Source organism: Hypomesus nipponensis, chromosome 15 (assembly GCF_054491055.1).
Source record: "Hypomesus nipponensis isolate SF chromosome 15, ASM5449105v1, whole genome shotgun sequence".
NCBI lineage: Eukaryota > Metazoa > Chordata > Actinopteri > Osmeriformes > Osmeridae > Hypomesus > Hypomesus nipponensis.
The window spans coordinates 12,681,860-12,702,084 of record NC_140375.1 but is presented as its reverse complement, the minus strand read 5'-3'; the positions used below and the strand labels follow the sequence as shown (position 1 = coordinate 12,702,084).

Sequence of the window (20,225 nt, the reverse complement as noted above, 5' to 3'; positions counted from 1 at the left end):
GCCCTATCCATTCTGTCTGCCAGCTCCAGACAGACTACACTTTTCATCCCGCACCAACACTGCTTTATTACCCACTCCCTGTGATTGAAGATTCAGGAGGCAGATAAGACATTTTTACAATTAAGTTGGTGTCAGGATGAAGCCTCATATCCTTTGAAGTGATAAATAACGTTTGATATTTGTCAAGGCATCACAAGGTAACGTAAGATGACAAGCGGAGATTGAGTTATCCGCCATTTGAAGAATATGTTGAGGTATAATATCTGACAGAATTCAAATACAAGGCAGGAAATTCAATTTACTTCCAGCTTCTGTTAGCAAATTAGATTTTGAATATTACCCAGAGATCCCTCCGGGACAGCACAGTAAGACAACCCTATGGTGGACTGGGAAGACAGTAGTCAGATGCTCTTCTAAATTACCTTAAGTCAGCTCTCCAAGCATCTTTCTCTCTTCCTGTCTCCATTACAGTATTATTTTAACATAGCTTTTTATTACAAAATATTTGTATGTTTACAATTAAATAAATTGCAATTGCTTTGAATATATGCACACTAGTTTTTGGTTCTCAACACTGTTGTTACATTTGTATTTGGAACAATTCCATACTTATTAATTGCCAATAGCAGGCAACTTGCCCTTCTGTGAATGGAGAATTAAAGACTATTAATGAGGTTGTCTGTGTTCTGATTCCCTGTTTCTATAGCCTGTCCCTTGATAGAATAGCTGCAATAGATTGACTCCATTAACCTTGACAACCCAGACCGCATTCTCAGTGGATCTAAGTGTTTTTTTTTTTTTTTGTATTCTCCAGTACGGAATCTTAGCAGGGCTATAGCAGGAAACAGTCTCTCTACAACCAGACAGCAGACTACCGTCATGTGTTCTCCATGATTTACTGCTCCCCTCCAGGGTAGCAGAAATCTGTCCCATGGCTTTTTGTAAATATCTTTATGCACTTGAGCGTGTTGAACAAAGCCATAATGTGGCTCCCAGTGATTTATTTTATGTCAGATAAAGATCATTGTCCTTTTAAAGTGTTTACTCATACAATGATTTAGCTATATATTTTATTGTAACTTGTGAAGTCTAATAATCTCAATCCCAGTTCCGAGTTTTATTTTGTGGAAAAGATTTGTTGAGTGAACTATGTTCTCTCCTTCCTCCAGTCCAACTGTGACCAGTATGCTGCGGACAGGAAGGAGGAGGAGAAGCTGTGTGATCACCTCATCAGTGCTGCCAAGCACAGAGATCATGTGACCGCCAACCAGCTGAAACAGAAGATCCTCAACATCTTGACCAACCGACATGGAGCTTGGGGGACCTTATCCCAAAGGTGAGTTCCGGTACAGGACTATAGAAGCCCTGGCCCAGAAGTGAGGTCTGGGGCTGGCCTGTAGACCTGGGCCATAGGTGTGGTCTGGTGCTGGCCTGTAGAATCCCCGGACCAGGGGTAAGGTGAAGTCGGGGCAAGGCCCGACCACGAACAGGCTTGGAACACACCAGGGCCAGACTGACTGGCCAAACCGAGAGGCTACAGTACCGGTGCACCACACGTCAGAGATGGGTCCACCGTTTAATGTGATTTCCCCAGGATCCAATAAGGTCAGGCAGCAGGTCAGCAAACTCAATTACAGTGGAGACTGGCTAAATCCCCTGGGACAACTGATTGGCTGGTCAGACAGGCTAGGGGTGTAGAGGTGAGGAGGTTGGGCAGAGGAGGCTGGGGTTTAGAGGTAGTGAGGTTGGGGAGAGTAGACTAGAGTGTAGAGGTGGTGAGGCTGGGGTGGAGAAGTGTGGAGGCTAGGTGGTAGACGTGTGGAGGCTAGGGGGAGGCTGAGGAGAAGAGGCAGGGGTGTAGTGGTGAGGAGGCTGGGGGGAGGCTGTGGAGAGGAGGCTGAGGAGAGAGGCTGAGGAGAGAGGCTGAGGAGAGGAGGCTGAGGAGAGGAGGCTGGGGGGAGGCTGAGGAGAGAGGGCTGGGGGGAGGCTGAGGAGAGGAGGCTGGGGGGAGGCTGAGGAGAGAGGGCTGGGGGAGGCTGAGGAGAGGAGGCTGGGGGAGGCTGAGGAGAGAGGGCTGGGGGAGGCTGAGGAGAGAGGGCTGGGGGAGGCTGAGGAGAGAGGGCTGGGGGAGGCTGAGGAGAGAGGGCTGGGGGAGGCTGAGGAGAGAGGGCTGGGGGGAGGCTGAGGAGAGAGGGCTGGGGGGAGGCTGAGGAGAGGAGGCTGGGGGAGGCTGAGGAGAGAGGGATGGGGGGAGGCTGAGGAGAGAGGGCTGGGGGAGGCTGAGGAGAGAGGGCTGGGGGGAGGCTGAGGAGAGAGGGCTGGGGGGAGGCTGAGGAGAGGAGGCTGGGGGAGGCTGAGGAGAGAGGGCTGGGGGGAGGCTGAGGAGAGAGGGCTGGGGGGAGGCTGAGGAGAGGAGGCTGGGGGAGGCTGAGGAGAGAGGGCTGGGGGGAGGCTGAGGAGAGGAGGCTGGGGGAGGCTGAGGAGAGAGGGCTGGGGGGAGGCTGAGGAGAGGAGGCTGGGGGAGGCTGAGGAGAGAGGGATGGGGGGAGGCTGAGGAGAGAGGGCTGGGGTATGGAGGGAGAGGGGGTTGAGGTGTTTGTGGTTCGATGTCCAGGTACTCAGTGGCCTGTTCAGTCACACAGCAGAACACCTGCTGTTGGTTGGGGACCCCTTGGCTCTGTTAAAACAACAATCCTACGCATATCATAGCTCTCATACTAGGAAAATGTAGGGGCTCACACTGCGAATTAGAATTGATTTAGGGTTTGGCTGAAGAAAAAAAGTCAGTGCAAAATATACATACAACATACATCTAGTATATATAAATATATATATATATATATATATATATATATATATATATATATATATATATATATTTATATATATATATATATATATATCAGAAAACAATAATCTTTATTCAGAAGATGCAGATTTTTTGAATGCTGATACAGAGAGAGGTTATTGTTTTGAAGGGTGTTTGTGGACAGCACTACCATCATACCATCCTTACTGAGCTGTCTGCTCCAAACTGAGAAGGTCCAGGATAACTGTACAACTATGTAAATGTTTTGTGGTAGGTTTAGTGATTTAGACACGCATAATTCAATATATTCAATATTATATTATTTCAATAGTATTCAATAACATGCCATGTTGATAAAGGTGACAGGTATCAATAATTCATCCACCACACCAGATTGTACAGTTCAACATGTATTAAACCATAACAGTATTTCTAAAAGAGCCTAGTATTGCCAGTGAATACTATTACCTAAGTAATAAAACACATAAACTATGTTTGGCCATGTATTTGACACCATTTTGTTATGCTGCTAAGGTGAGGAAATGCATAACCAAACCATGCTGCACTCTTGACAGAATGTACAATCCACTCCCGGGTTATCACATTTACTTATTTAAATATTTATAGAAGGCCTCTTAGTTGCACAGCCTCTGCATGGCAACAAAGGGTTATTGAGTGAGGGTGCATTGTAAACGATACCACAAAATTCCAACAAATTCAAATTTAATGGTAACCTGCTGTAGAAGAGAAATGATGCAATATGCTCAAAAGCCCAAGGCAGTGTTGCAGCTGAGCAGCTTAGTCTTATTCGATGCAACATTAACTTTCCCATTTCTGCTGCTCGTGTAAATATGAGGCCCTCAAGCATTTTGAAGTGGCTGTCTATTATTTGTCACTGTGTGGAGAGAGAGGGAAAGAGAGAGGGGCAGAGACATGGGTAGAGAGAGAAAAGAAGAGGGAGTGTGTGTGTAATTGTTGTATGCCTTCTTGCATGGACAAGAGGCTTGGCTTGAGGTGGGATCATGAGATCTAGTGGGTCCATGTCACATGTTAGAGAAGGAGCTTAAATGACACAGCCACTAGCTAATTTACCTTCTAATATTTTACTAATTAAATATCATGGCTTTTGTGTTTATGTTAACTCAGAATCACTCAGTTTGTTTTATTAATCTGTACCATGATATAGTCTAGGAGGAAACTGGGATGGTGTAATATCAATGTCTTTCTCGATGAAGCATGCAACTGATAAATCATAGGTTATCAATCAACAGACATTCACATGCAGTACAAATTGCAGTTCTACCCATTTTTATAATTTAGTTTTACTATAAGTATTTCAGATACAGAGGACCAACACATCTGCAGGCTATTAGTACCACTAACCCTTCCACAGTGTGCTGTCCTGCTCTCTGTTGCCAACAGCGAGAGAGATTGTGTTTCAGCAACATTAGACTAGACACACATTCTGCACACGGCTGGAAAGCAATCTCTGTCCTGCGTCATGTGACCTGAACGAGGCGTGGGCAGACCTAGTGGAGGGAGGGCGGTTCGGTCCTACTTTATGCTTCCCTGAAGATGAATGTCCCCCTGTATTGAGTCAGCATCAGAAAATCAATATTGTTCAAATTGAAACAGTATAGGGTTGTATTGATCCACCGCACTAAATCAAAACGAAGAGGCTTTGATACAGCTCTCTGAGACAGCTCTCTGCTCGGTAATGACACACTATCAATTTTAGCTTAACACTGATAAATCAAGTTGAAAATTGGATGTCAGTTTTTTTCCCCACTGAGAAAGTGATTTTCTCTGCCCTCTGGTCCCTTTTGCTGTTGACCTCCAACCCTTGCCGGTGGATTATAAAGTTCAGCCTCGTCCGGTGAAAGGACGCGTCAAGTAAAGAGTGATGAATTCATCCTAGAATAATGCACACTGTCTTTCCAAGTTGTATTGCGCCAATACCCCCCCAAAAAAATCTGGTAATTTCCTAATAAATCATGTGTGGAATGAAAGAACTTGAAGTGACAATATCTGGAATCCCACTCATTACAATGAAGTCACCGGCGGGTCCCAAAGCAGTGACAGTGTTGGCCAGCTTCAGAGCAGAGCACAGGTTTTACCATCACCCCTGGTGTCCTCAGCCAGCCCCTGTCCCAACTCCTGGCCAGGTGCTAATTGATTGAACAGTGCAGCCGTACAGAGATGTAGAGCAGGCAGAGGCCGGCCTCTTTGCCTGGGTCTCCAGATGTCGGTGTTAACATCAGCAGCATCACTGACAGCTGACGGAGGACCTGCATCTCCAGGCACCCACTGAAGACTTTAACCCAACCTGACTGAGCATCGATTGTCAACATTTCTCCTGTATAATTACTTTTTTGTTGCGGAGGGAGAGAAGGAGAGAGAGGGGTGGCATATATTGATCTGAGGTGTGACAGTGGAACAGGCGTTTCCCTTGGCTAACAGTGAGCTTCATCTCTCACGTGTGATGAATGGTAACAATTTGCCCGTGGATAATAACTTTGTGATGGAATGAACCCTTCAGTCAGGATCGCTCACTAAGCAGTCTCCAGTCTCGCCTGAGAGGGTTATCTATTCTATGAGCTGCCCTCCAGGTCCAGAGTCCACGAAGGGTGGAGGCTCCAACCTGGGTAGGGGTTATCTATCGTACGAGCTGCCCTTCAGAGCCAAGATCCAGGAGCGGTGGACAGAGGAGAGGAGTTCAAATCCTCCTGATCTAGTGGTCCCTCAGACAGAGAAATAGCTGGATCAAGGTCCCTGGATGCTGTTCCCATATACACAGGAGCATCTAAGGAATAATCAGACTGGACAGAGGGCATTAGGAGGAGAAATGCAGCAGATAGTGCTCGCGACCTCCAGGTTTCTTGCTATTGTCTTTAGACGGCCTTTGCCTCCTCCACCTAGCTTCTCTGCCAGCTTACATTTTACATTGTGGTATGTTTATTGTAGCCTTGGAAAAGGAAACATTAGTTGTGTACAAAGATGTTAGTTTGAAGTGTAAAAGTGATTTTATTCCTGTGTCTTTTCCTCCCGTCCTGTTTGTGTTTGATCTGCTCCAGCCTTCTTCCTGGGGGGGACTCCTGGTCTTGAAGCCCACACTCATTATGTCTGGAAAGACACACACATTCATGCACAGTCCTCAGTTTTAGGGAAAGGAGGTATCTCTAGACGTGTGCCATTTCTGATGAAAGATGGGAGGGCCGCAGAGGTGGCAAGCAAGGAAGAGTTCACCCGAACATCTCAACAATCTATCCCTCATCAGAGCCCATTTTGGGCTATTACCCCAAACAACCTGCAGAGTAGTTGTAGCCTCTGGTCTTTTCTCATCATCCTCCAGCTAAAGTCCTCTTCCTGAGGAGATTTTGTGGTAGAATATTTAAAGACACATCCATATTTGAACTGACTATGTGTAACTCATTGTTGGTAAGCTGGAAGCCTTCCCTTATGCGACCATAGCATGCACAGGCATGATGCCAACTAGGGATTTCTACCCATGTGGAACAAAATACGATTCTAAGATTAACTTCACCCCAACTGACCACCATTATAAGTCTTAAACATAAAGGCATTTTTCTTCTGACAGTTTGTGACCTATAAGCATTTCCGTTTACTGTTCTGCAATATGCTATCTATACTCAGAAGGCGGCTGTGAGGATTATCAAGAGGAAGGAAAGAGCAGAGACCATTATATTCCTTTTAAATGCTCCCATTCCAGACAAATGGTGGATAATTATAATGAATGCTGGTAATCAGTGACTAGTCTATTTAAAGGGCCAGGGGCTGGTTTTCATCACTGCCACACACACTGTGATGTAGGGGTGCCCTGCTCGTGGCCCGTCTAACTGTGACAAAGAACACACACCAGACCCCTCAACGGAACTCAATCTGAGAACAAATGACCCTTCTCTGCCCCGCAGTGAGTAGTGAGCATCAAGTGGCAACTATTTAATGTTTCCACTCAAAATAGTCTTCATATGCCTAACTCCAGTCACTGTGCTTAGTTGGACAGTGTTGCAGTTGTCTAAGATTCAAGTGTGCAAGAGCTTGAATGCTTGTCGACTAACACCAACCATTCTGCTTCCTTCAGTACTACATAGTGCTGGTCGAACTGTCTTCTACAATGACCTCACAAAATATGTTTCAGTTTACAATGGTGTTTGAAGAAGCATGGGAGTACAGAGGGCTCAACTCAGGCCTTTGATGACTTGATCATTGTTAATGGTTTGGTTTGTTTCTTTTGTGTACATGACCTATGAGGGAAATTGCACACAACTGCCAGGTTTCAGATCTCCGGAATACTTGACAATAACCTGACAAGCTGGATAGAGAAACGTTTTTTTCCCTCCATCCTTGCAGCTGTTGGGAGTGTTGGGTAGTTATTGTTGCAGGAGGTTTGACAGACAGTTTGGTTCTTAAACAAGCACCTCTGATCCAGCGGCAGCAGCAACAGCAGTGCAGGCCAGTCTTGTCATCACCCCAGAGTCATCCCCCCTCACGCACACCCCTCCCTTCCTCTCATATTATATCTCTGAAATTCTGGTGAAATAGAAGTGTCCTTGGTAACCCATGGAAACATGGGCCATGAGGAAGGCCTAAGGCAATGGGTTAGATCAGGGTTTTTTTTTCGTTTTGCCTTCACCTTGTAACTCTGCACTGTACCTATTTACTGCACAATTCCTATAGGCTTCACATTCCCTGATAGAAACTGTATTTTTGCCGTAACATTTATGTCAATCCTTTTACTTTCCCTTTTCACCATTTTATTCAGAATCACCGCTGTCATATTTTTACTACCTTTTACAAACACAGGACATTCCCTCAGGACTGGGGTTGTTAAATCTAACATAGCCACAGCCCCAAGCCATCAAAGGACACACACACACTAACACAGGAGATATGCAATTTAAATACACATTTCTAAAATGGGAAAGTCTACAGTTTTTCTACACATAGCCCGCTGCACTTAAGAAATCTGGAAGTGTCAGTAAATAATGAGGCCATCTTTCCTTTTGGTTATCAGCGCTGGAAAATAAGCTTTTAAAATGCAGTTTGAAATCCATTTGGGTGATTGATGGGTGAGAGGGCTAATACATTTTGCCAGTTTCTAGGAGGCCCTCAGCCATTTTTTATGGTTGTCATGAAGCGACACACAATTGGTGTGGAGAATCCGGCTCTCCTTAAGGAAGGACAGTGGCGTGATGAAGAGAGTGTCAGGGACTGGCTCTGTGGTGTATGCAATGATGCATTATACATGTTGAAGTGCTGGAGAACTTGAATCCAGATTTACCGAATGCTCTACCACGTATATGCATTGCTGTTTTTGGCTTGCCTATCATCCTACCATTTGTCTTTGTTTTTGCATAAATGCCCCATTAAGGTACCATGTTTGCTATACTAATGTGATTTTGAGTTTGTGAACAACCTAGCAATTTTACATGTAAATTATGTTTTTCTCTCTTTTTTAGCACTTTCCTATAGTAGGTTATTATGTTTTTTCCTTTAAGCTTTGCTTTTGTTCATGTCTGAAATGAGGGGTTTATATGCTTCTTACTTGAAGATGTACTAGAAGACATTTTGTAACACCCCCTTCTCCCTCACAGTATTCAGCATCTGGCTTTGTTTTCTACACCTCACACTTCCCTGCTCATGAGAGAACACTTTGGTCAGAATGTTGGAGTGTTCTGAGGAGTTCCAGGTGATCACATGGCTGTGGTTTCTCCTGGTCACTCTCTCCTTGACTTCCTTCATAGTAGTGTTACTGTGGGCAGAGTTGGACGTCACTTTCTGGGTGTGGTGAATGAGTGTGAGAAGTCTGTGTTGCCCCCAGCTGTGGAGTGCCTTTGGAAGCCTGGTTCCCCAGAGCCTTCCAGACCTAGACCACCCTCAGTGAAGAGGTTCCTTCATCACAGCCCTTTTTGGCCCCGTCCAGATCCGGTCTGATGCTGACCACACGGTTTAGAGTATCACAAGTCCTCTCTCCATCCGGAAACCTCAGTACAAAGTGAAAACACATGCAAGGAAGGAAACTGTAGAGGAAGAGAAATGTAAATGTTGACATCTATGATTGCTTGGTTGCATCCTTGTAATGTTGCTTTGGTTTGTTGAGCATTTGATTCACATTAGTGAAAAATTTAAATATTTTCCCTACTGCTTTTGAGATGGTACACAAGTGATTATACTTAAATCAAATAAATCACATGTATTAAATACCGTTGCGAGTCAATTTTCAAAGAGCTACATTACATTCCTCCCCCACTACTGTCTGCTGTCTATTTGTAGTGAGAATTAGAGGTTATCATCTGTAATGGTAATCTTCCTGTTGCCTACACTAGATTTACATTTTTTGCACGGTGTAATCTTGCGTTTACAAAATAATTTACTTGGGTTTCTCCTTTCCACCCCCTGACGTCTTTCTCTCTCTCAGCTAAGCTATGTGGGAGATTGACAGGGGACAAGCTCAAGGCGTTCTGTGCTGCTTTGCATGCAGTAGCTCATGATACTTTTAGCATACACACACACACACACACACACACACAAGACCTATTCTTGATTGATGCTTAACTGAGACTGAGCTCTCTTGGTGTCAGAGCTCTGCTAAGTCTCTTGAGCTTCCTGAATTCAGAAATGTGTAAATATTCATGTAACACTGAGGCCGTTTTTGTGATGTGATCCCCTTGTAACACTTTAATCTGTTTAGACTGCTTCAGTATTACGGCAGAGAGCATGGCTGCCATCCAAGCCCTTATCGCATCCAACAAAGTCTGTTCTGGACGAGGCTGGTTGCACCTCTGTAGCAAATCATTGTGGAGAGCTGTGGGTGGCTGTCTGGGCGGTTGTTGTTGCTGGAGTCAAAATACCTGCATCAGGAGAGGAAATATGTGATCATTTGTAATTGCTGTCGAATTATAGAACTTGTAGTTATTGTAAGCATCCCAATTGCCTGTAGAATTGTCAAATTCCTTTGTGTTTGTGTTTAGTTTGTCAATCCTTATATTTACTACAAAAGGCTACATAAGTTTGTAAATTACTTAAGGATTATTGTCATACTATCATGTGTTTTACAATGACTAAATGTACAGAAATATTTTGAGTACATTTGGGATTTTCTGTGCAGTTTAGTGTCAAGGAAACAAAGTCTTTGAAATCTCTCCAGCACAAAGCACATTTGCAAAGAGCAGCACTTAGTAACCTGATGCTAGACATGCAGTGTAATGGTTTGCATTAGCAGCAAGCAATAAAATTATCCCAGGTCCCCATGAATGTTGGAATAATCATTTACAAAGATGGTTACCACATGCTGGAACTGTTTTCTTCTTTCTCTACTCTTTTTATGACCCTAATTCACTGTTATTAATAATGAATAAAAATGCAATTTTCTGTTGCCTTGCTCCAGGGCACTGGGAATCATTTCAATGAATATTTCAGCACATTATTTTAATCACGGCTCCACATTTGATGGCAGGGTGGGTTGTTTTATAGTCCCAGGCTTTAACTGTCCTAAGACCCTCGATCATTAAACCCCACGCTGTCGGTGTTGAGGGTCTTACCTTTGATTTACAAGACTTGTTAAAAAACATTGTAAAAAGGAGGCAAGCTGTGCCATTTACATTTGTAATTTGATGCGGTATTGGTTAATGGGAGTACCAGTGATTTATGTGTGTAGTGGCTACTCCTGCTCTGTCTGCCTGTGGAAGATGTGATGGGCCTACTGCTAGATACTAGAGCATCACTGGTCCCACTGCTAGACAGCATCACTGGTCCCACTGCTAGACAGCATCACTGGTCTCACTGCTAGACAGCATCACTGGCCTCACTGCTAGACAACATCACTGGTCTTACTGCTAGATAGCATCGGTAGTCAGGTTAGCCTACTGCTGTCTAACCTATCTGTTCTCTCTCTCTCTCTGTGTGTCTCTCTGTCTGTGTCTTTGTCTCTCTCTCCTTCCTTCCCTTTCTTTCTTCCTCCCTCTTTCTCTCTACAGCCAGTTGCATGACTTCTGGCGTCTGGACTACTGGGAAGATGACCTGCGCAGGAGGCGGAGATTTGTTAGGAATGCCTTTGGCTCCACCCATTTGGACATCCCGTGCAAGTCTGCAGAGGACTACGGTTAGTGTGCCTTTAATACTGGAGTTAGCATCATATCCCAATATAGTCACACCTGCCTTACAAAGAACTACTTGATTAATGTTAAGGTATATTAAGTGTATCATGTGCTAATCCCAGAGCTTCATGGTAGAGTGTTAATACAGGGAGTAGAAAGCCTATGCAGGTCCATTCAGACCTTTTGTGGGTACAGTGTTGCTAAACTGACAGTTCTTTGTTCGTTGTCATTTTAATAGGTATAATATTTATGGGGCTTGTCAGTTGAACATGACACGTCCGCTTTATAGTACTTATTATTCCCACCACCACACATAGTTGAGAACAAATTGCATCACTCAATTGACTTTTTGACTGTGGAACTTTTTCTCATTGACCCAGTGGATGATGTAATGTTTCCTACCACCCTGTGTCACGCAATGCTGCCTTTTAAAGGGAAGTAGGTCAATACTTTTAAACACTCTGAGCCCTTTGCTTCTGCCTGTAATTGAATAGCACAGCCAATTTATTAAAGGAAGAAAGATATTGATTTTGAAACTCTGTAAAGCCAAAAACAATCCTTCTCATTTCACCTCATATTCTGTTAACAAATGATTTATTCATCCTATCCTTAATGTACTAGCATACATTCTAAATCTACTCAACGTGTTGTGTTGTAAACCGTGATTTGAGTCCTCCATTCTGGGCTGTGGCCTTCTGGCCCAGGGTTAGGGTTAGTATGTTATCGTGTCAGAGGGTCTGGGGATGTGCAGCTCATCATTGGTCGGGTTCAGAGTGTCATCTGCCTGATGGCCTGAAGCCAAGTCTTAGCCAGGGAATGGTCACCCAGCCCTGGAGATAACACACACAGGCCAGCTGCTCTGTCAGCTGCAGGTGGCCCATGTACATGGCACACACAAAATAATTACACCATCTGCTTTACGTTCTCGTCTGTTTGTTTTTTTTGTTTGTTTTTTACCCACAAGCTTTCTTTCACTCGTACGGTAACTTCTAGATCATTTATTTGGCTGCTGCAGACACAAAAAAAAATGTAAGAATACTTTTATTATTTTCTGTCTCGTTGATGGCTATTTTGTTTTCGTCTGTGTCCCTGGACTGTCATTGTCCCCAAGCTGTTGAGTGAGGACTTGTTGAAGTGCCTGTGCCACTTGGTGGTTCTAATAATTGGAATAATGTATCAGCTTGTCATGTGAAAGGGATTGTGGTCATATGCTGTTCTACAGCTCTCACAGAGGTGGTGGGCACCTCCAGGCTCTTTCTGCTCTCATGTGGGAGGAGATTATTGTTTGAGGCACTGTGAGGAAATTGTTTCTTGTGAAGCCTTCTAGCGCTTCACTTGCTTTCAGTGGCTGTGACAGTTTGTGGTGGTCTTAAATATACCTTGACAGATAATGTTCTTACATCTCTTCACTTCTTATTTTGTTGAGTTCTGGTATTAAAGATAAAACCTGTCACTGGCAGGTAACCTGAATGTTGGAGGTCAAAGCAGCATATTTATTACTCTCCCTTTCCAAACTTTGTTTCCTTAGATTTGACAGGGACCAGTAAAACTTATTATACTAAATGGGCTGTCAGCGGTGTAGTGATTTGAGCAGAATAACAAGAAGGACTGTAGATTTGGCTCCCGGGAGTCCTTAGTCAGTCTTAAAGATGGGATGTACCTATAAGGAGGAGCAGAGGGTCGTCCACAGTTCCTTCTGGATCATTAAAGCAGGAAACAACAATGTAGATTGAAGCACCCGGTATAGTAATCAGAGCAGACTTCAGGAAGATTTAGATACACAGATTATACTTTCTGTGTGCTGTATATTTCAGTCGCTAGAGAATAATGTTGCGTGTTTCCTGTCTTAATTTGCCAACTTGCCTTGCCAGTGAAGATGACTATGCTATGTAAAGACTGCTTTGTGAGAAAACTTTTCTTGTGAGTAGGCTCATTACCACCTTCTATTAAAATGATTGTTTGATTGAGAGATTTTTTTCTCTTTTTTTTTGTTTCACTTTGTGTTTGTGTGAAATTTTCCTTGTGTGTTTGTACTAGAATGTGCGTGTTTCGGTGTGAAGGAAGATTAAATTCTTCTTCTCTGTCTATTAGCAGCATTGACAGCAAAGCGAGCACCTTTTCTTTCTGCCCTCCATAATAACCTATCCTGTTACAAGAAGGCAAGACCCACTACCAGAGTATATTGTTAGCTGATTGGAATTGGGCAAGCATGAAATGGAAGTCAGGTTAATATTGATCCAAGTGTTTAACAGGGTGTTTTACCTCCAGATGTCCTTGCCATCTCATCGCAGGTGAGCAGCCCCTCTCTGACCTGCTACATTATGGGATTTCTTGGACAGATATCTTCATAACTCACAGCAGTCGAACCCTGCCCCTACCTTGTGTGGCTCCTTCTCTGTATCTTATCCTGCCCCTGGCCTTAATCAGAACCTACCTCTGCCCAATATCAGACTCTGCCACTACCTATTGTCAGATCCTATACCCATTACCATCTGTGGTATCTGTTATTAGACAGTGGAAATTATTTCGGAACAATTACCCAGGGTGGCCTAAAATAATTTAGAAGCCTAACTGGACTGTAAAGGGTCTCATCTTAAAATCTAGGATTGTTATTATCATATGTGCTTCCGAAGAAACTTCATTACAACATTATTGTATATCTTATTCATAGCGAGCAGATACAAAAATGTTCTGAACAATACATCATCAAGCCTGCACCACTATAGGGAAATACTCTAAAAATAGTCTGTATTTAAGTGAAACGTCATGTCATACAATGTCTTGTGGAGTGGAGGTGGAGTCTTAAAAAGCACATGCTCTTTGACTCAACAGAGGCCATAAAAATGAAAGCCCCAGGCTACAAAATAGTTCTTGCAATATATAAAACATGAACCCTTGGCAAACACTATAGTAGTTTGAGCCTTTAATTCCTTTTCAGCATTTCTTATCAATTCCATGTTGAACAATAAAACTACTGAAAACTGAAATATTTCCAGTTTAGGGGCTCTTGAATGGGACTGTAAGCTTTATTTGGGCAATACTAGGCTTGGGGGTGGACTTAATGTCGACAAGCATCTTTGAGTTTAGTAGATGGCTGTTCAAGTCAGCATGCTTTCTCCTCGAATGCTGCTTTCAGTTATACTGTTCATCCATGGTTGGGTGGACCTAGTTCATGCAGGAGACTCCGAAACCTATGCTTTGTTAGTCAGCTCCACCATCATATCACAGGCAGACACTCCCATGCCAAGGCGAATGTGTTTGTATTCAATAAAGTGTTTATTACATATTACATATTACTGAGACTCCTGCCCGAACCATTTTTATGGCACAGTGATCATTCAAGTAGGTTGCCAACAAAGTGGAAGTGAACCACCCCACCCCGTTCCCTCTCTTCTATTGATGTTGGTCATTTGCCTGCAGAAATCAGCACGGTTTATTTGGTCTGGTTTTCACTGTGGTCCTCTGCTCCATCTGGCCTGTGACAATGTGAGCTCCTGCTCGACTTTTCCTCATTTATCGAGAGCATAATGATGCTGCACAGAATTACCGTTTTCAGTTTCACTTATTTGACTTTGATCTGTGACCTCTGAATGGCTTTTCCCCTACCCAGAATGAATTTACGTAACAGTATGACTTCTTCCCTTTCATCTGATGAAAGCACTTCACATACAGCATGAGACAGAGTAGGAAGCAGAGTTTTTCACCGTGGCAGCGTTGACAACAGTCAAAAGTAACCTCTTCAAGAGAAGGTACACGCTCCTCAGGGGAGGCAGAGGCATATTAAGAGCTGCACTGAAAGGAAATATGTCAGTTGAGTGTCAGCCACTTCCCATTCCTTGATATGTGTTCTGCTTTTCTAAAACACAGACTTTCTGTTCCTGGCTCTCACAGATATGGCCTTAAAGAAGGCAAATGCACATAAATGACTGAGTTGGGTTAATCTCACTACATGCATGATGGAAGGATGTGTGAGCTAAATTGTTAAGGGATTGTGCTGATCTTCTATTGCCATAGGATAGGCTTTGATGGTGGATGCAGCCTATGGATGATGCTGTCTGGTCAAGGCTCTGAGAGCCACACAACCTATACTGTATCCCTGAACAAAAATGAATTGTAGAAATGCCATTGCCGTTTTGGCAACCAGTTGTATTTTTGTGTCAATCTTGTCTGATCCCAAAGAGTAAAATGTTTAGATGTCAAAAGGATTAATTGACATATTGTAATGCTCTATATAATATCAATGGAGGTTGCCACTGTACCTCTACAAACTCAAAGCATTCATCCCTACATGTTTCTTTAGAGGTTATCTGTTTGTGAATTCTCCTCTCATTTGTTGCCAGATGCTATGGTACGCATTTTGAGAAACTATCAAAACCAGATTTTCCTTTGTGTGCTTTAGTGTGAGATATGAAAGCATTACTTCTCTTATCTGACACTACTAAAAGGAATTTGCGAGCATGGCATTAAGAGGCCTGACTGTTCCCCTCTCCACATACCTTGGCAGGCACGGAGGACGACGATGGGATCCAATCAAAGAAGGTTTTCCGAACTCAGGCGGTAGCCAACCAGAACCCGGAAACAGACCTGATGCTTGAAGGAGACGAGGACACTATCAGTTTGCTACAGGAGAAGGAAATGGACAGCCTGGCTGGTGAGTTCAACGCACCAACGCCTCCACCCACCTCTTCTTCTAGACAGTGATGTGTCTCATGCTTCCAACACACTGGTCTGACCTCTGAACCCAGGTCTGCTGCCCGCCATATCTTTTTTTAAGCCCTCAGCACTGTTTCATTTCAAAGGATTAATAATCTACTAGAGATGTCTATATTGGCATGGCTAGTTATCCCCAAAGGATCCTTCTTTTGAAGTCAGCCCAAGAAATGCTTTAATGTAATTTAGTTTTCACTGTTACATTTGCCCTTCTTCACTTATGGACACCCAAAATGAAACATGTTCCAGTTATTTATATATATATATATATATATATATATATATATATATTATTTTTTTTACGATTTGTGTGTTTGTGTGTGTATTGTCTGTTTTTGTTTTGGATCTCCTCAGCTCCTTTCCTTCCTCGAGTGTTTATGTCCAGAGGCAAGTTTTCTCAGCTCAAGTTAAACTAGCTCCAGAAGGTTTATCTCAAAATATCCCAACTCATCTTCAAATGGCCTCTGAAATAATTTATTAAACTAACAAAGCAATGTCTCTAATGTGAACTGACCTAACTGAGTTTACCTTATTTCAGTTACATTGATTTTACTCAAGGAATAACTTTTTCTCAATTCACATTGAAAGTTAACAGTATGATTTGTTAACACAATGAACAATAGAACTTAATTCACATCAATAACTTGAATACATACATGTATTTGTAACGTTGTCTAGACATTGTTTCAGCTGAACAGTCTCTCTCAGCGCTCAAGCTTATTTAATGGCCATTCTATGACTTGATGTCTTGTAGCCAGCGAATGAATCAAATACTGAAATAATTATATGTAAATGTCAGGGGAGTTTAATGGAACTTTGCCTGGCGGGGAATGCATTCATACAGTCAGTGTGGCTACTGTTAATGTCTCTTTTCCATAGTGTGAATTTATTTACATGAAGGTCCTGCAGATATCTGATCACGAGTAACACAGCAATTAAACTTCCTCTCTCAACACCTGGGTTCCATTAGGGATTGATAAAATCCATACTAGCCACCGCAAGAGCGGTTTCATCTGAAATCTTAGATTTATTGTCATCATTAAGCAGTGTAATGATTTTATGTTTTTGTCTGCAATGTTTTTACAGATATCTCAGGTTCTTTAAAAGCCTCATTGGTTGGACATGGTCTAGTCAGAACCCCCTTCTTAACTTCATGGCATCAGCGCTAGGTTCTGTGTGCCAGATCACATCAGAGTTGCTGTAGATGTAATTACCATGGTGTTTAAGGGCAAGTTAGCTAGAGTTCACCTAGGTTATGAATATTGATGAAGAATTCCTTTGCCATGTTCATAACACTAACGCTCTCATGCAAACAACTGGTGCTTGAAATTGTCCTTGAATGGTTTCATGCCTGAGAGATGCAAGTCTTTTTTTACAAGAACACAATAGTCAAACCTGGCAGCTATCATAAATTCCCAAAGCGTTTACTGTGCTCTAATCACAAGCGTTATAAGGCAGCAAATGGAGTGAGGTAAGCCGCTTCCCCTCTCATGTCATGGAATATGATGTCCGATATGTTTTGTTTTGGGGTTTATTGCAACAGTTTTAGAAAATGTATTTAATAACAAAGAAATGTGTTGCCCTTGTTAACAAAAGATGACAGTACACTGTTGCTAGTGAAAAGTGACCATGATCTCATGGACAGTATAGCATTCTGCTCTCATGACTGTGCTGCATGGACCATTAGATAATTTGAGGAAGGCAGAGAAAAACGGATGAGCAGATGAGGACAGACTCTCTGAGACAGTAAAGTCCCCAGGGAGAGGAGACCTGAGGTCCTGTCTTGTTACCTTGCTGCCAAGGGTTCATGGAGACCTGAGGTCCTGTCCTGGTAACTTGCTACTAAGGATCCAGTGACATCTTCCTGTCTCTGTAGGACCACAGCAGATCTGTCCAGCCTGAATAGCCAAAGGTCAGAGCTACAGCTAAAAATGTACGGTTGCTTCAGGCATAGACTATTTTGTGCAACATGCTCTAATTAGATTAAATCCAATTTTGTGTTGTCCACAAACACTATCTGTGGACACCCTGGAACATCTCTACTAAAGTATACATTACACTTCATAATCTGCATTCTAGCATTTTAATTGTGTATATTGTTATTCATTTATTGTTTTGATTCAATTCTAATAATTAGGAAAACCTTTGTCAGTGTTGCTTTGTGTTTGGTAGGTTCCTATTTCGGCCAATAGGGGTGCTCTATCTCAAAATAGCCATTAGCTTTGGAGATGAGGACAAACCGTCTGCTTTGTACCACAATTGTTCTATGCAGCCCCAATGAGAGATCTGTGTGCATATTCCTGTCAACAACAGACCGCCTGACCACCGTTTCATTTGGTCAGTTGTTTTTGCCAAAGAGGTGGCACTAGCTACAGGGCCAGGGAGTGGCAGAGACAAATCCCGGAATCCGGTTCGCTCACCCACAAACCACAGGGAACGCTGTCTGCACTTTTACAGATTTTCTCCATCCTTTAGTCTACTGAACGGATGAGCAGCAAAACATGAATGAATGAGAAAGGGTGGAGAAGAGAATATAAAGGGTGGAGGAGAGAATATAAAAGGTGGAGGAGAGAATATAAAGGGTGGAGGAGAGAATATGGAGGGTGGATGAGACTTACTCAGTGCTATTTAAGTGTTTAGTATTTTAGAGTGTCTCCTTTAAGATCTGTACTTCTGATCAGCATGGTGAGGTCTGGTTGTTTCATCTTAGTTTATGCTGTAATATAATATATATATATATATATATATATATATATATATATATATATATATATATATATATATATATATATATATATATATACACAGCATAATATATATAAATATATATATATATAATCTATATATTATATATATATATAATCTATATATTTTATATATATATATATATATATATATATATATATATATATATATATATATATATATATATAATGCTGTATATAGCGTTTACAGTTAGGAATAAAAAATCAAAATCTATACATTTACTTTATATGGTTTAAATGTAGTCTAGTATAAATCAAATTAATTGTTATATTACTTTGACTCTGTCAATAGATACATATAGACAAAGACAACGGCATTTCTCCTAACAAGCTACCTTGTCGGGGTAGGAACACATCCTTCGGGTCCAAACTCCTCTGTGATCTTTAAATCGAAAACGTCGCGTTCTTTACAAACTCAATGACACCTATATCGGCGAAGCTAAGATTTAGGCTACAGAAATAAAGTAACAAATGTGTGTTTATTCGATGGAGGCGAGTGTCTTTGTGAGTACAGTAACCTTGAGATAAATGTATTTAAAGATTAATAAATGTTACAAATCGGTAAGGGTAAAATGGGCGCGCATGTTACATCCAACGATATTGTTAACTACCCTATCATTGCAGATTGTAATGAAACAGTAGCCGATATGATATAAAACCCTATTAACGGCCTAATCCTCTCCCTCCTGAACTGCGGATGCAGTGGATTAATGCTGCATTGTCTTTCTCTGTGCGAATGTTCCCAAAGGACCAACAGGCCACGGCGCAATTGATTCTTTACTCCTGACAGAAGATTACACTCACGTTATAGGCCTGTTCTGATTTTCAAAAAGCTTGTCTGTCGAAAAGAGGAGATTATCAAATGATCAAATTCCATTATAACATGAGATTGTAGGATTAGGCTATAGGCTTTTTTGTTATCATCAACTGCCAAATTATGATAATAATTTATAGTATAGGCCTACGGAATTTGTCTTATGAATTGTATTCAAATGTAGTGTGCTTATAGGGTCATATAAAATATGGGGTAGCCTTTAAATACACTCCTAATCGCATACTCAAGTACCTAAACGCTTTATAAACTCAATTGTTTATTGCGTTTATAAAGCGTGTAAAACATGCTAAACAATGACACTGTCAGCAGATAAAATCTAATGCAATTCAGCCGTGCAGCGCTGAGAAGAAAATAACAGGCAAAGCCCACTGGGCTGATGCTGAGAACGGCCTGCAAGCGCAACGGAGGAGCGCTTTGGGAATTGAAACCAAAATCCACTTGTAATCTTGCAACACTATCGGGCATAATTGGCTGAGGAACCTAAATTAAGATTGATGAGACTTTAAAGTGGCTTTTTGGAGTTTAGGGGATCGATAAATATACCAACTTTCATTTGAGCTAGAGACAAATCACTGTAGCCTAACGGTGCGCTACAGCGAAACTGATTCAAACAGAACATGGAGGATGAGGGGAGAATAGAAGGAGATGTGGAGGGAGTAGGGAGTAGGGGAAAAAAAACGATCGCATGCACGATCAGCTGACCTAGGGGTCAAAAGGCCATACAAAAAAGGAACACATTAGTGGTTCCCGCGGTTCAATATTATTTATTATTACTGACTGTAAATGTCCTATTAAATGTTTGTTGGCTTAATGGCAGTAGGAAAATACCAAGTTTACAACTGGGCAAAATCGTAGGCTCTTTTGTACACTGACGTTGAGGGGTGTCTCAAAAACAGTAGGCCTACAAAGGTAAATACATGTGTAATGCATCATGATTTCTTAATTTCTAACCTGATCATACATTCGAGTTTCAAAGATAATTACAATCA

The 20,225-nt window shown here is 42.2% G+C and overlaps 1 protein-coding gene across 4 annotated transcripts in view; it reads left to right on the top strand.

Annotated features, from left to right (window-relative positions):
• The window catches only part of LOC146257578 (neurobeachin-like), a 144,582-nt gene that overhangs the window by 72,002 nt on the left and 52,355 nt on the right, over positions 1-20,225 (top strand). For all 4 annotated transcript variants that reach the window (XM_084673465.1, XM_084673467.1, XM_084673466.1 and 1 more), the window contains 3 exons: positions 1,170-1,336; positions 10,807-10,931; positions 15,431-15,577. In XM_084673465.1, the coding sequence (XP_084529591.1) occupies positions 1,170-1,336; positions 10,807-10,931; positions 15,431-15,577 (439 nt within the window). The remainder of the gene's footprint in view (positions 1-1,169; positions 1,337-10,806; positions 10,932-15,430; positions 15,578-20,225) is intronic.